This window comes from Melampsora larici-populina (assembly GCF_000204055.1).
Source record: "Melampsora larici-populina 98AG31 unplaced genomic scaffold MELLAscaffold_4, whole genome shotgun sequence".
Classification (NCBI taxonomy): domain Eukaryota; kingdom Fungi; phylum Basidiomycota; class Pucciniomycetes; order Pucciniales; family Melampsoraceae; genus Melampsora; species Melampsora laricis-populina.
This window is the reverse complement of record NW_006768768.1, coordinates 15,379-31,871: the sequence shown is the minus strand read 5'-3', so window position 1 is coordinate 31,871 and position 16,493 is coordinate 15,379. Positions and strand designations below refer to the sequence as shown.

The window sequence follows — 16,493 nt, the reverse complement described above, 5'->3', positions numbered from 1 at the left end:
AAAAAGCGCGGAAATGGCCGATGAAGTGGTCTAAGGTTGAATCGCATCGCTTGCCTGGAGCCTGCCTGGAGCCAGATTGGAGCCAGCTTCAGCGCTTGATCCCAATGCTTGGGCAGGCTTGAGCCTGATTATGCTCCATTTCTGATCCCAGTTGGGATAAACAACCCAGATGGGCACAATCGCAGTTAACCGCGGATATGGAAAAAATCAATAACAGCGGCAACATTTGTTTTTGAAACAGCCGTATATCGGGTCAATGATCCCACATACCTCACCCCGATATCTTTGGAGCTCATGGGCGCCATAGATTCAAAACCCAGGTCACCTGCAGAAGAGGGGAGCACCACATATTCTTGTTCTTCTCTATACGCAATTCATTGGTGGAAAAGGTATAGAAGAGATTCAAAGTTGCGTGTAAGTTCTTTGCAAGCTTGGAGCTGTTGAGCAACAGACTTTGTTAAATTTATTAACTTCCTGATTCTTCATGTGATGGGTTGTAGCACAGAAATCTTATTCATCACCGCCTTACAATAATTCTATGTTTCAACCATTCATCGTTCAAAATACCGACTCTTCCCTCATGCCATGGCAGAGGTCTGGGGGAAGACGAGGTCGGTGACAGAATTCCTCCGCAGGTTAGGGGTTTGAAGCCTCGTTGCATCAGTGACTGAGCTCGGTCGGCAGAGTCTCGTCACACATTTTACAACGACCACTTGTCGGAAAGTTTCATCAGGTCAGACAAGCAGTTGTCGTGCGATAAGGTAACCACAAATGGTTTATGCCAAGTCAACCAATTGAAGCGCATTGTTTAATACATAGGTGGGTGCAGCTTGAGAAACTCTCATGAGTGTGATGGTTTCAAAGCATCATACAACGTAAAACCCACCTCATTTTCTCGAAATCCCCTCTGCCCTGGACAAAAAAGCTTACCTGGCCTTTCACCTTTTGAGTCAATTTGATTACTCTGCCATACCACACTCTCTATAGCCTTGCTTCTTGTCTTTCACTTTGATTTTTTTAATTTCAATCCTCAGAACAAACCCTTACACTTGCTACTATTCCATGAAGTGTTTTACTTGATACAATCCTCACAAAATCACTACTCTAATATCCTGGTTTTATACAACATTCAGGACCACATATCTGAGCGTGGAGGGAAAGAACCATCACTGAAAAAAGAAGCCATGAGTACAAAGTGGCAAAGCTTTGCCAGGGCTGCCCTAAAGATTGGCTCACTTTTGATGGTGAAGGTGAATATAACCATCAAGAATTTATAGATTGGGTTGATAGAGCAGCCAAAACTATGCAGATACCAGATGAGCTTATTGTAGCAAAACTCAGCATTGTGCATCAAGGCTTAGCCAGGCACCAGTTTATACACTTGTCTAAAGACAAAGATCTCCAAATTTGGGGCCAAATGGAGAAGCGCAATGCATGAAATATCTGGCAATCATGCATGGAAAAATGAGAGGCAGAAGTTGTACATGTTGGACCACTTGGTCATCCCCAGTTCAAATGTGGGTAACTTGAGGATCTGGGTTACAAGTAAACCAAAGGAACCAGCCAGATGGACTGATTTCCTATTAGTATTTGAGGATGTCTGCAGAAACATGTCAGAACAGAGGAATGTCAAAGGTGTCAACAGATTCTTCTGTTGTAGGACAGGATAGTGATAAGGCTAATTTACAGTCTGGGGTGAACCCCTCTGATAGGTGGAAAAACAAAGCTTGTCATACATGTGGAACTTGAAATACCCATGTCTGGAAGACATGTAAAGGCAAAATTAAAGCCATTGGCCATATTGATACCATGGAGAATGTACAAGACCAGGATATTGGAGAAGTTAATATGGAATTTGTGGAGTATACTATATTGAGAATGAAGAAGACAGCATATTTGGAATAACACTATGACAAACTTTCAAAGGGTGGGCCATTGAGAATGGAGGACACCAACAGTATATTGAAGGATGACCTCCACTGGTGCTGGGGAATGTAGTCCTGATCGCTGTGTCCAGGACTACAGACTAACAGACTCACATGTAAATGTATGTAATGCATATGTAAATATATGTAACTTGTCTGAAACCATAAGAAGTACACCTCATGGCCCATAGTCAACAATAGCCGTGCTCAAAGTTGACCCGGTTACAAAAAACCTGGTCAACCCAGTTGACTTTTTGGCTGTGAGCTGTCAACAAATTTCAACTTGGTGCACAAAGTTACTGCCAAAAAGCAACTGGGTCAACTTTGAGCACGGCTAATCACTTATAACAATAAGACTTAAGTATGGATTATGTAGTAATGTTAAACCTAAGCACTAACCACAAGTTGAGTCCTAGGTCTTGAATATATAGACCCGTCCTCTTCCCACTTTAGAAGAGGAACAAACTTTACATCAATCCACAACACAACATCACAAGTCACTTGTTTCTTCACAAAGAATATTGAGTAAAGTGAAATAGTTGTATTCTGATTGTCATAGTTCCTTATGATCCAGTTATAAAACCTCAAGTGATGTTCTGAGCTGGTGGGATTAATATCTCACAAAAAATGCTTTGGACTTACAAAGGGTTCCTCTTCAAAGACTCTCAATTGTGCCATGCCAACTCTGAACCTCCAGAATCTAAAGTACTGCAGGCTTTTTAGTTGTATGATTGACCAAAGCTCCAAGTTAGATACTTAGAAGTACTACTCTGCCATCCCACTGGCAATAAATACTCTTAGAGGTTGGCTAACTGTAATCTTAACATGGCTCTACCAGGTTGAGCCTACACAATCCCTTTTCTACTTTACCTTTGGTGTAGAGGCAGCCAAACAGAAACTGACTCTGCATAAAGAGTGTTTCTCTCTAGAGATGAAGAAACAGTTTTGAAAAGAAATGGACCAAAATAAGGTTGTAGCAAGATTCCAGTTGTCTCTGACTTCTGGAAAGGAGTCAAACATAACTTTTCCTTCAACTTTTGAGTGTCCTTCTCTCTTTCAAGATTTTCATCAGAATCAGAGACAAGTTTTGTTCAAGTTGGTTGCTTGGTGTTACCAAACCCAGGGATGCAGCTCAGGAGATCCTGATGCCAAGGTCAAGAACCTGCCATGCTTTCATCAGATCACTCTATTGTAGACTTTGATACACCTATATTGTGAGTGTCCATAATCCCTCCTGAGCTACCACAGGCCAAATTGAGAAGTGAGGCGGCCAAAGTTGCAATGATTGTATCAAGTGAAAAAAGAAGCTTCAGACTACAAATGATCAAGTACAGGTGCACATTTGTGCTGGTCATTGTAATCATGAAAGGGGCCGCCAACTGTTGGGAGATGTGTACACCACAAAGACGCATCTGAGCGGAAGGACGTCGGGATTGTCCGAGATCATATTCTTCTGTCGGCACCCCCGTTTGGGCTGTCCCCTGGATGTCAGTGCGTGCGGACATCTGCAGCACACACTCAGGATGCCAGGCTGGGCCTACATTTAAATAAGAACACCCTTGGAAGCCTGTGGGATGTCCCAAATTTTGATTCTGACCCGGGCTCCTTGGATCAGTTTTGTCAGGATATCCCTTCCTCTGCAAAGAATCCTGACGTCCCTAGGACATCAGCATGTCCTTGTGGTGTAACAAAGACATGAAGCCTCTCAAGTTGGGGCATCATTGAGATGTCCTACAGGTGGGGCATCCTCAATTCATCCCTCAGAGGCCATGGTGGTGTTGGTAGTCCAGATTCCAAGTGCATCTTGGAAGTCTCCATGGCAGTGTACACGAGGGACACCCGGTGGACCCAAAAAAGAGCACATCCCAAAGGTATCCAAGTGTCTTTGTGGTGTACATGTTCCCACACCTAGGACTCAAAACCACTGGGTCACATTGGTACCAAGAACTGGTCCCACACCCCCTTTACCATAGACTTCAAGTCAAACTAATCCTAACCAATTGCTCTAAATTGCCCTGATCAAAGTTCTTTCTCTTGAGTATGCTTCTAAGTTTGCGGCTGTTTATGTGCTCATGAGTTGATAAATTGCATCAGAATAGTTCACAGGTGATGTGACCCAATTCCTGCCCATAAGATCTTCCCCGGTACTGCTCTTGGAGGAGACTGTACAGAGTTTCTTTAACTTACCATCAAATTCCGGGAGCTTTTCACGAGTGTTTTCCGGATACCAAAGCAAGAAGCTGACCAAGTTGATTTTCTCGACTCTTTCCTTTGACAAATTATCATCCAAGACATAATATTGCCACCAGATTTCCATCTTGCGGCTCCATGTCAGTTTTGGGGAAGATCTTTTCAACTAACACTACATGGATTTAAACCAATGTTTCACATGACGTATCCATATTTTATGAGATAGAGTCATTACCAAGGTTGCCTTGATGTTTCAAAGTATTGATGAGTAAGTGAAGTTGAGGAAACAATCATATATTGAGTTGTAGGAAAACAACCGTCCACACCACATAATCATTCGACTTCCAAGACTCTTGACAAAAATCATCCGCCAAGCTGTAAGGAGCCTTGAAGTCTTGAGTGTTGCGGGCAAAGAATTATTCAAGATTTCTCGAATCGATGGTATGTAATTCCTTCCGTTCAACAGATTAAATTTTCAAGCACAATCTGGTTGTCTCGCTTCTACAATTTTGGTTCGGGTGAATGTTCGCGATCTGAGTATGTCTTGTTGAAATTGACTCATAGTCAAAACCACAATGGTAGGTGATGGTTACTGGTATAAATCTCCAGTTCGTCTTTAATGTTATCTGGGTATCCCCAAGCTATGCTTTCTCAAGTCAGAATTGTAGTATGTTCTTCTTTGGAATATGGTAAACACTCTATCAAGACAAGATTTCTTCTTCCAAGCAATGATCAATCCATGTTTTGGTTGTGTATCAAGAAAGTGACCATTGATTTTTTTCCTGCAAAGAAAGAGGTTATGCAACTGATCAAATCATTCATTAATTAAATCTTAAAAAGGAATCATCTTTTTCTTCAAAAAAAATGTTTGGGTCCAAATACACAACCATCTTGCAATTAAAAACACGATACAAAGCATGAGATGAAAATCCATAGATAGTCAACAAAATAAAATCTACCACAACCTTTCCTACAAAGAACCCTACTACTCATTTGTGTAAAACGAAATCAAAGATGAGTAGCAGACAAAAAGAAATGGTATGTAGTGGCACAAAAGAAAAACCAAAAAAATCAGAAAAAAAGAATCAGAATGAAGACAAGATTCAAATTGCAGCAAGTGGACCGTTTAGGAAAGTGAGTTACAATACAGGTAGAAGGAGATGAGTATTGAATTTAAACTGAAAAACCCAACACAAAGAGAGAAGATGAAATCAAACATGACACATCCGAGAGAAATTTTCATAGCTCTAGTTCCCCAGCTGGTTCATCGTCACCATCACTGAAGCTACCCAGATCACTCATCTCATCATCCTCATCCTCTTCTTCAGATCCAGCTTCATCTGCTTTCTCCTTAGTTGCATATCGTTGAACATATTCTGTTGAAGAAGACAACTTTAGTGGTGGCTCGAAATATGCCGGAAATGGAAGATTTAATATGCTTACCTTTGACTTTAGCATCATAGTTTTTAGGTTCACGCATCAGTAATGCTGCTGCTTCTCCATTCAGTGGATCAGAAGGGTTAGGGTACCTCAAAAGTTGAGGTAAAAAGACTTCAAAGATGTTTATCAGATCGAACATTGGAGACCATGTTTGATTGATGACATCTAAGCAAACTGAACCAGAGAGTTCATCTATATTCGGATGAAAAATCTTATTCATGAATCCTATCGAAGGTGATTTGTATGGATACTGATCTGGAAGTTCAACGTGAATCTTCCACACACCATTAGCAAATGGAGCTAATTATCAAATCGAAAAACAGTTTGAGTCCATTCCCGTTCCTCCGATAAGAAAGTATGAGTGATGTTAGTCTACTCACTTTCGTTGGGTCCATAGAATCGAACATAGAATTCCTGCATGCTATCATTCACCAATGTCACTTCGTAATCCGACATTAGCCTATAAAGCACCACAAATATTTTCATTAATTTCCGAGATCAGAAATCAAGCAAAAGTTTAGTAATTTAGAGAGAAAGATCCAAGGCCATCTCACTCACATCTTCATCACATCTGTCTCGATCCGTCTTTTGGGTGTGCTGTGCATGAGCCAACCGGAGAAAAGCATCCACAGGAGATGTTAGCATCAAGATTGATGACAACAAATATCACATAGGGGTGCGTTGGGGGTAGTGAGTTGAAACCTATCATTGTGAGCCGTTAGATCCGAATAGAGAGTAAGTTGTAAAGGTGTTCTTTAAGCTGTTGTGTCGAGATTAGACTGATGAGGGAAAGTTGTTGATAAGCTTTAGGAGTGGTGTAACTTGAATTGGTAGGTAGCTAGAAACAGATGTTTATAAGATGTGAGTAAGTTGATCAAGTTAAGATGAAAGAGATCAAGACCGACGATTGAGAGATGAGAAGGTTGATGAGTTTAGAATCGGAAGTTGAAGAGTGAGTAGGTAAAAGTTGAGATAAGTATCTATAAAGCTTGGTTAACCTGAAATGTCAACTAATCCAAAATGCTAACAAGAAGGGTTTATTTAAATGAATTATACACACACCCTAAGGGTAATGACCATTTGGGTTTAAGTAACGTGTAAATATAAGTTCCGTACCTTAATCAGATAACAATGTACTTAACCTACACCTCGTGACATCGATGTATGACATGATCAAATGACTGGTGGGGTGGTACAGGGTGGTACCTGTTGGTAACCTCGAATTCAGAAAAGCTTGTCACAAATATTGACTTATATACCATCACTCAGTATTCTAAACAAAAGGGGTCTGTCAATGGACCATGGTTGACCTTATGACCTCTTTAATCAACATCTTGGATTCAATTTCAACTTGATACACAGCGCACAACGACGAGATTATATGATTGATCAGTCACAAATGAATTAATCAAATCCAACCAAGCCATTGTGATCCAAGGCGGTATGAATACGGTCTCATAAAACTTGACTTTCTCAATCACCAAGGCAGCCTATTGAAAAGTACTGCACAAGAAATTTGTTGCTCACTGACCTGTGTTGCAGAAACAAATGTAGCTATTGTCAAGAGGAGCATGAACTCATTATCAACATGCGGTAAAGCCTTATGATCTAATTTCACTTTGTTGCAAACCTCAGAGATAAAAGGGTTGCTATTTACTGCACTGCGAGCGCCTTGGGAAATGGACATCAGCGAAGGCGCTACATGGAGGTTGAGTGAACCAGGGTGTAGCTTTCCAGTATGGACTCTTTCAGACTTCCCTGTGCTGTTCTTTCAACCACACAGCTTCATATATATCAAGATGGCAGACAATTCGTTTCCTTGGGGAACAAAATCTTTACATATTTTGCTTCTTTGCTTTTGGACATGTACTCCGAAAGCGCACCCTTGCCCAGTATTAGACAGCTAGAATTATTAATTAAGAGCTAAAGCAGTGGAACATGTGAAGGTACTTTGATCAACCTACAACCACTTTCTAAAAAAATCAAGTAAAATATTCATAATGAAAGAAGAAGAGAGATAAATCAATCAGAGGTGGTAAAGAATTATGTGAATATTGGAAATAAGAGAAAAAAGAATGATGATGAAGCTTCATGATTAAATTGGTTGGTGGGATTCAAATGATTGAACTTATAGAAGGGATATTAATACACTGTAAGTTTGATTATGACGTGATGGAGAACTTGTTGGATTGAACGATAATCAAACATGTGGACTAGCCCAGATAATTTGGTACTTCATCCTTTAACTTCAGTATTCCACTATTCACCCATCTCCACTGTCGACACTTCGTTCGAGGATTTTATCTCATAGCATCGATGCATAAGTCCGTAACCGCGTTTGAAGTTTTTGAAGTTCTGGTGCGAACTTATTAAATGCGTCATCAACATCCCAAGACTTTGTTATAAGAAATTGAGCTATTTCTTTGTAAAGCAGAATGAAGTTCTCAGTGTGATAATCGGGAACCCTTTCTGGGTCGTTCTTATAGGACAGAACTAGACGGGATAGGCCATTTCGATCGATTTTGAATATCATCAGGTGAAGGATGTATTCTACAAGTATGGAGTTGGTGTCCTTATCATTGCGCATGAATTTGTTCAATCCCGAAACCTGCTTGAATATTCCAAACAGCATACTCGTAAGGATGGGGTCTTTGTCCGCTCGAGGCAGATGTTCGGAGTCTTGAACAATCTCGTCCTTTGAAAGCACGCCTCTTGATACCAAATGGTTTGCGAGTTCATTTCTATATTCTTTGGCTATGCGATCTTCGTCTGTGTTGAAAAAAATGGTGATAAGCGATGTGCATAGCATCTTTCAATGAGCATTTGATATGACTTACTAGCCATATATATCAGATGCTCTAGAGTATCATGCAGAAACCAACGCGGGTTGAGTCGACCATAACGACGCTTCGATAACATCTCAAAGAGCCTTGGTACGATTTGGGGGTATTCATCTAATAGGAGACGAAAGTGATTCCCCCTCTCGTAGCTGTTGAATACGAAGTCGAGTGCTCTAAACAATCTTCCAACTTGAGGATCTGATATTTGCTCATGTTTCAAGGTTTCGAGGACGTTGATGATTTGAGGCTCATTGATAGTTTTTGGGTTTTCAAATCCTTTCAGGAGACGTTTGAACCGCGGAGCCAGCGTCTCGTCTGCAAGTTGAAAGCGCACGTCACTCTCAAATATCTTTTCTTCAAAATTTCGCAATTTGAACCATGAGTGCAACTGTCGATAGCTCTGTTCATGATATTCTTCAAGATGTAATAGCAATCGGACAGTGTTTGATTCCTCATCGAAGCCATCCTTCTCTGTGGGTTTCGGTTGATCCAAATGTTTCATAATCGATGCAACCAAATCAAAAGCTTTATTAGACTCTATGGGAGTATCCAAGTTGATGAACGCGAGATAAAGTCGTTGAAATTCTGCTGATGGTCGATTGGCGGCATTGGCCATGCGAATCTGTTTTCGGATAAGATGCACAATTGATTCCCTTTGCATTGCCTCCTGAATGACTGGGATTGACAGAAGCACCATGATTAGAAACCTCGTATAGATGGAAGAGTAATTCCTGCCACTCACCATACTCGGATGTCTCTAGCTTGGAAGGAACTTCTGACCACATATCCTGAACTGCCATTCTCAAGTGTGTTCCTGTTCAATGGCATTTGCATTCAAAAAAAATCACGGGCTCAGCTATTGGTATATCATTAGATTCCAAGTCAATAATGCTCACCTTTCAAGAAAAATCGCAGAAATTGTTCCCGAGGCCTACCCAAGTCAGCAGCTGTCCAGCGATCAGGAATTGCAGAGTGTGCAGCTTTTTGATCCTCCTCCGGAAGTCGCGATCTTAGAAATGAGAGTACCCCAACAAACCAAAGCCTCTCCGCTGGACGTAAAGAATCATCTTCAAGAGAGAGAGAATGAAGATTGATTCTAGATATCAACTTGTTGATATCAACTGCATTACATTGAGGGCCCAAGTCCAGGATGGTTTTGACCATGGCTTGTACTTCAGAAACCTCGGATGGTTTATCAGCCTTTTGAGCAATAGCATAGGATGCGTCCCAGCTAAGTAAAACTTGACTCTGAGGAATTCGGGTTCGGGTTCGTGTCTTGACAAGATTTGTGATGCCTCCTTTGGTGAATTTAAGGATTGACTTGACATTTCCTCGGTTTGGCTTCTGCCGATCCACTTGGAAAGCTGTGGAAGAATCTTTTAAGAGAGGAGTCTTGAGATCGTCGCCATATATTTCATCAAGTTTCTTGACAGAGGGCTTCGCCAGAAGAGGGATATCAAAAGGAGAGCAGTCAAGTAAAGGGAAGAGCAGCCAAATCAGGTAGAAAGAGAGGAAATAAAGGTGTGTCATTCTCAATGATCCGATTCTGAAATGGTGTGATCGATTGGTTCGATCGAGAATCAGGGTTGTGCAAAGTGCTCGATCAAGTAGTCTGGCGCTTCAATGTTACATCTCATCACCTGATCAAAGGAAGCATCATACCAGAACGTCACAATGAGCATTTCTGAAACATCATCATCATGTTGCAACACGCGGTGGTGACACACTAATGATCCCAGCTAAATAGTATATAATGTACGGATGCATACAAGTTGTATCACTGTTGGTAATATGAGACCGTGGATTTGTTTGTAGGCATAACTTATCACAGACGATGTACTCGATTTCAAGATACGTGACCACTCCTGGTTTTCGAGGAAACCTCACTGCCCGCGCGCCCACACCCTGGACGAGTCTCCTCTGCAACCATCTCCAGCCACATACACTCATTTTGTCATTTTTAGTTCGTATAACACCTTAGTTCTGTCACCCTTTGGTATGTTCTTCTGTGTTTCGATTCAACTAGGAAGTTTGTACCGATGCCTATACTTGAACAATATTTATGATTGCACATATGTAATATCAGGAGATCGCAAGTAGTTGATCTAAGAGCTATCAGATTTTACACTCTCTGAGCATATCAACATCTTGCCCAAAGCATCTGCTGCGTCATCCCATAATTGTCAAGTTTGCCTTTCTTCGCCCATGTGGCCTGTCATCACTTCGGTGGTGGTAGAGATATATCCACATAGATGAGCTGCCATTCAAGATCGATAAGAGCCGCTTGGAACGCATCGAATTGGTTATCATCATTCCAAGAATGATGCTTAACAAACTCAAATATTTGTTCGCTAAGCATAGTGAAGGCCACAGTCTGACGGGTGGGAAGCCTCTCTGGGTCGTGCTTAAATGTGAGAAGGCGGTGGTATAGAGTCCGTTGACCCATTTTGGATACAATAAGGTGTAGAGTGTATTCTGTAAGGATGGCTTCTGTGACCTTGTCGCTGTGCTCAAATGTTTTGGCTGCCGAAACCCGCTTGAAGATACCAAACAACATCCGAGTAAGGATTTCTTTTTTCGAAAGTCCGCGCAAATGCTCGGAATCTGGAGCAATGTCGTTCTCTGAAAGCACGCTCTTGGCTACCAAAACCTTTGCTAATGCATTTCTATACTGCTTCGCTACATGATCTTCGTCTTCAATGCAAACACGAACAGTTATCAATTATTGGTATAACATCTTCCAAAAACCACCTAAATAAACTTACTATCACTATAGATAAGAAACTCTAGAGAATCCCACGAAAACGAACGCGGGTCCAATCGACCAAACCGACGCGTAGTTAACATCTCGAAGAGCCTTGGAACCATTTCGAAGTAATCATCTAGTCGGACTTGGAAGTAATCATACATCGCTATCTGTCTATTGAATACCCAGTTTAGTGCTCTGAATAATCTTGATAGTTGAGGAATTGATATTTGTTCAAGTTTCAAGATTTCCAAGATCTTGGGAATTTGATCTTCGTTGATGATTTGTAAGTTTTCAAATTCTTTCAGGATACGTTTGAACGGCGGAGCTAGGGTCTCATCTGCAAGTTGAAAACTTATGTCACTCTCTAGTATCTTCTCTTGAACCCTTGCCGATTTGACTGATTGTGTGAAGTGTAGATAGCTCCCATAATGATATTCCTCAAGATGTAATAGCAATCGAACCATGTTTGTCTCCTCGTCAAATCCATCCCTCTTCGGCGTTTTGGGTTGTTTCAAACAATTTAAAATTAATTTCATCAATGATGAAGCTTTTTCAGAACCTATGGGAGTTTTCAGATTGATGAAAGCGAGGTAAATTGTTTGAAATTCTGCTGAAGGGCGATGGCGGGTGGTGACCATTTGTGTTTGGATTAGATAAACTATTGATTCCCTTTGCATTGCCTCCTGAATGACTTGGATTAATAAGAGACGATTAGAAAGCTCATATACCATACGAAAAATACTTGTCACTCACCATATTCGGATGTTTCTACTTTGGGCGGGAGTTCTGACCACATTTCCTGAGCTGCTTTCCCCAAGTCTTTGTCTAATCAATGAAATTCACATTCGAACGGCCTCAGTCATTGAGAGATTGTCGCATTCAAAGTTCGAAACACTGACCTTGCAGAAAGAAAAGCAGAAACTGTCCCCGCGGCCTGCCCAAGTCCTTAGCTGTCCAGACAGCAGGAATCGCAGCTTGTAAGGAATTTCGATACTCCTCCGAGAGTTGAGCTCTTAGGTATACCAATACCCCAACAGACCAAATCCTCTCCGCTGTATTCAAAGAATCACCCTGAAGGGAAAGAGAGTGAAGAGTGATTGTAGATATTACCGCTTGAGCATCATATTGATCAAGATCAAAATGTCGGCCTATGCTCAGGACAGCCGCAGCCATGTTTTGTACTTCAACAGGCTTGGATGTATCAGAAATTCTTTGAGCAATATCATAACAGACTTCCCAGCTGATTGAAACTTTGCTTTGAGGCGTTTGTGTTCGAGTGGCCTTGAAAAGCCCTCCAAATTTTCCTTTGGTGATATCAAGAATAGAATTGGAATTTCCTCTATTCGCCGAGTTTTTTCCCGATTGGCGATCTGTGAAAGAGTCTACCCAGCCTATCTCGAGATCTTCTCCATCTGTCTGATAAAGTTTCGTGACAGCGGACTTCGCTAGAAGAGGTTCATCAAGGAGGTCGCAGCGAATCGAACGGATGATCATCGGGATCAGGTAAGATGAAAGGAGATGACCGCGTGGCATTATCATTGATCTGAAGCGTTGTGATCAGGTGGTCTAGGATGCGGGTTGAATGAAAAGCTCGCTCAAGCGGTCTGGGGCCTCGACGATGTTGGTGTACATATTGCATTGCCTCCAAGGAGTATGATGCTGTGTGATACCTAGACCAGCTCCAGCCAGCCCCTCCCCCCAAAACCTTTCTCAAGACTCAACGTAATCGTGAGACAAACAAACCAATGGTTACTTGATAAGTTGAAACCCAGCTAGACGAATACTAGATGCAAGTTCGATCGATTTTGGACACATCATACCACTAGCTTGACACAGGCCCCACCAACCTGAAATCAACTGAAACTCGTATGCTTTTGCCTGTGAGGGGGATGAGATTTGGCTGGAGAAGATTGTCCTTCTTATAAAGCCTTTTTCTCTTTCTGGGGATTTTTTTTGGACCAAGAACCCTGGTATTCGGGCGTGTCCCAGGACCCCGGTATGCTCCTATAAGGGGTAGTCACACAGAAATGTGACTTTTGAGCTCCGCGGAGATGAGCCCCTGCCAAACCGCTAAGTCTTTCCCTGGCTTCACCCATAGATCTAGGACTGGTTTTATCCTAAAGAGTGGCAATCTGTGGCAATACAGCAAAGGCAGAAACTGGCAGGTCTCTATAATCCCATGTGTAGTATCTCCACGGGAGCTCAAAAGTCACATTTCTGTGTGACTACTACCTTTGCTAAAAAGCTTGCCCGGTTCGATCGCGAACAAGAGACAAGAGAGGTCGAATTTGGCCGCAGCCTGCTGCGAGGCCGCTGCGCAACTCGTCAAGATCCCAAATTTGGCCGATCACAAATTCTAAGAGATCGACTGCACCTGTGGATCTCTGACTTCAACCAATTCTGAGACACATTATGACTATATTCACAGCATGTCTGGAGCTTGGTATGTCAAGATCAACCATACAGTCGAGTGCAGCTCTAATTCGACGCTATTCATAATGGAAATCACCGCCTATTCCAGAGTTCTCCTGGTGCAATGGTTTGAAGTAGTGGTTGTGATCACGCTCTCGATTCAATCGGTAGTAGTGTGTTCAAGCCTTTATGGACTTTTGTGCTTTTTTGTTTTGGCTTCATGAGATAAAAAAGTACAAGTCAAAAAGGACAACACCTTTTTTTGAAAATCTTTTGTTCTTCGTGCTCAGTCAAGAGCTCAAATGAGGTCACCATAGAATACTGACACATGTCCAAGATGCCTTGAATTAATTTCGAAATTTTAGCAAAAAAGTTCACGCAATTGGCCTTGATCCCATGCTGGCAAGACCACTAACGTTGGCGGCTCACGCCACATCAAGCCGTTCGACTAAGATCACTTTCTGCAGTCTTGATTAAAGCAAATCTTTGTAGCACCCGCAGCGCGATAGAAGTCGCATAGAAGTGTGAGCATGAATTCATCATGATGAGGTAGATATTTGTGCTTTATGATAGATCTCAACATATCCCAAAGTCAGAGATCCACAGGTGAAGTCGATCTCTTTCAGAATTTGCGATCGGCCAAATTTGGGATCTTGACGAGTTGCGCAGCGGCCTCGCAGCAGGCTGTGGCCAAATTCGACCTCTCTTGTCTCTTGTTTGCGATCGAACCGGGCAAGCTTTTTAGCAAAGGTAGTACCCCTTATAGGAGCATACCGGGGTCCTCGTGTCCCCCCGGCGAATTTCACACCTGGGCGCGCCTTGCGTTTTCAAAGCCGCGCCCACCACCGCTGAGACTGCTACAGTCGTTTGCAAAAAGCTTGTCCAAATTTGCCCGCAAAACTCGAGCGATTTGGGATCATTTGGCAGTGAATTTGTGACAAGCTTTTTGAAAACGACTGTACAATTTTGTACACAAGCGTCTCAATTCCTGTCTGCCAAACCAAAGCCTCTCTAAAAATTTTGTCAGAGACAGAGGTAAAGCATCCACAGTCCTCTGATTGTTGCTCCAAAACTGGAGACTCTTCACTCTTACCTCAAGCCAATATTTTTTTTATCAAGGCATGTAGATATTGAGGGGTATTATGTACAAGATGTATCAGAAATGGACAGCCTGTTAATTTGGGAGGTGTTTATAGGGAACGGGGTAGTGTAGTTTTGGTGTGAAGAGTGTAGTTTTTTCCAAAAAAGCATTGGTACCCTGTGAGGAAGTGTGATAGGTTGTAAGTCCCTCTTCCACAAGCTCCAAAGGATGCACCTGGTTTGAGGAGGGACTTGCTTAGGTTAGATCAGAATATGGATTTAATTTTGACTGTAAACATGAGTGGACCCTGATCCTCATCAATACCGCAGCCGCTACGCACATTTTCCTTGTTGCAGAGCGCGTGTGTAGCGGTAATTGGCACCGCTATTCCCCCCCATAGAGAGCGGAGCCTGTGCACCGCACTCTGGGAGGGAAAAATTCCAAGATGAATGGACATGAGGACAATTTTATGTATCTTGATTGGCTCCAGATGTGTTCTTTGTGCATAGCCATAGTGTCAATCCAATTATGCAGCTGTATTACATTGTGTTTCATCAGGTTTCATCTTATGTTTTCACTTTAGACTGTGCTCTGGCTGGTTATGGATGTTGACCCAATAAACAGTCTCATGCCTGAAACCCCAAGGTCTTGTCCAGCTGCAGAGTTCTATATACCACCAGGGTTTACTCAAACTTCTTTTTTCATTGTTGTTCCAAGTGAATATATCCTTATTGTTACCATCTGATGTTTTTATCAGGAGCCAGGTTACAATGAGGTTCTGTTGGTGTGGGATCATGAGATCAAGAAGGTCAACTTACTTTCTGGTTTGCACTGTGTGAATTGTGCAGAGGATGGGGTTGAGACTAGGACCTGGCTCTGGGCAGACCTCAAGTGATCCAGGAATCACTCAGGGCAAACCAGGGCGCTCCTGAGTCCCTGAGTTGATCAGAGAGGCCAAAAAGAACCAAAAGGGGATTCTGGCTTTCATCACACACTTAGGTGTCTGAAATTTCATATAGAACTTGTATGAGCCTACTCAGAAGGCAATTTTGCTGAATATCCAGCAAAAAAACTGATCTGCAACTGGGTGGACCAGGCTGGCAGGGTTCCTGCAGGGATTTTATGAGTCTTACCAATCAGGTTTTGGAGTGCCAGGGCACATACTGCCTGGTTCCAGAAAAGCAGTAAGAACAGTTGGCTGGGTGGTGCTGGGGCAGGGTCACAGCCCTAGTTAAGACTCAGATGGGTGGTTGTCAGTTGATGCAAAGACTTGCTTAACCCCATACCAAACAAAACTCACTTAAATCAGGGCTAAGAACTGAGAAGTTTTCTTCATCTAATTTGGATCAAACTTGTCATCAAGCAGTATCAACAAAATATTGCAATACTTCTTGACAAGGAAGCAGTTGACCACCTGAATATTTCCTTCAATGTTGTGTAACTATACTACATAATGGGTTGGATCTTTGTTGATTTCTTTGCTGTTTTCCAGGTTTACCAAATTTTATTGCTTTTCCATTCACAGAGTGTTCACAATAGTAGTTTCATTGATTCCTTTTCTCTAGTGATAGTTTTTGTGTTATAAAGTCATCATTATAAAGTTTAACCTCATCTACCAGCTCACAACAAAACATCCTTAAAACAGTTTATCTTCAAGACCATTATTTTAAAAACTATTTTCTTAAAAACCGTCAATGAGTGATGCCAGCTTTGATTTAAAAGCTGCTACTCTGGTTACCAATAAGTTGGCCACCCTTACTACCAAATATGAAGTGGCTGGTGGTTCCAACGGTAAAGCCATGGCTTGGGTTCAATCTAAATATGCAGATATTGTCCCTTCTTCATCTATAAACTGG

General features: G+C 42.0%; 3 protein-coding genes across 3 annotated transcripts; all 3 read right to left on the bottom strand.

Annotated features, from left to right (window-relative positions):
* Positions 1-4,942: 4,942 nt before the first annotated feature.
* MELLADRAFT_41986 (uncharacterized protein) lies at positions 4,943-6,545 on the bottom strand (the record flags this gene model as incomplete). The annotated part of the gene is made up of 6 exons (XM_007405395.1): positions 4,943-5,491; positions 5,559-5,855; positions 5,936-6,015; positions 6,114-6,154; positions 6,262-6,393; positions 6,461-6,545. 5 exons carry the CDS (start codon positions 6,262-6,264, stop codon positions 5,355-5,357), a joined length of 558 nt encoding a protein of 185 aa, XP_007405457.1.
* A 1,315-nt stretch (positions 6,546-7,860) lies between these two features.
* Positions 7,861-9,925, bottom strand: MELLADRAFT_102595 (uncharacterized protein; the record flags this gene model as incomplete). Its single annotated transcript, XM_007405394.1, has 4 exons — positions 7,861-8,324; positions 8,393-9,070; positions 9,138-9,209; positions 9,292-9,925. The coding sequence occupies 4 exons, from the start codon at positions 9,923-9,925 to the stop codon at positions 7,861-7,863; spliced, it is 1,848 nt and encodes a 615-aa protein (XP_007405456.1).
* A 688-nt stretch (positions 9,926-10,613) lies between these two features.
* MELLADRAFT_59782 (uncharacterized protein) lies at positions 10,614-12,677 on the bottom strand (the record flags this gene model as incomplete). The annotated part of the gene is made up of 4 exons (XM_007405393.1): positions 10,614-11,089; positions 11,161-11,703; positions 11,898-11,969; positions 12,044-12,677. The coding sequence occupies 4 exons, from the start codon at positions 12,675-12,677 to the stop codon at positions 10,614-10,616; spliced, it is 1,725 nt and encodes a 574-aa protein (XP_007405455.1).
* Between the last annotated feature and the right edge of the window lie 3,816 nt (positions 12,678-16,493).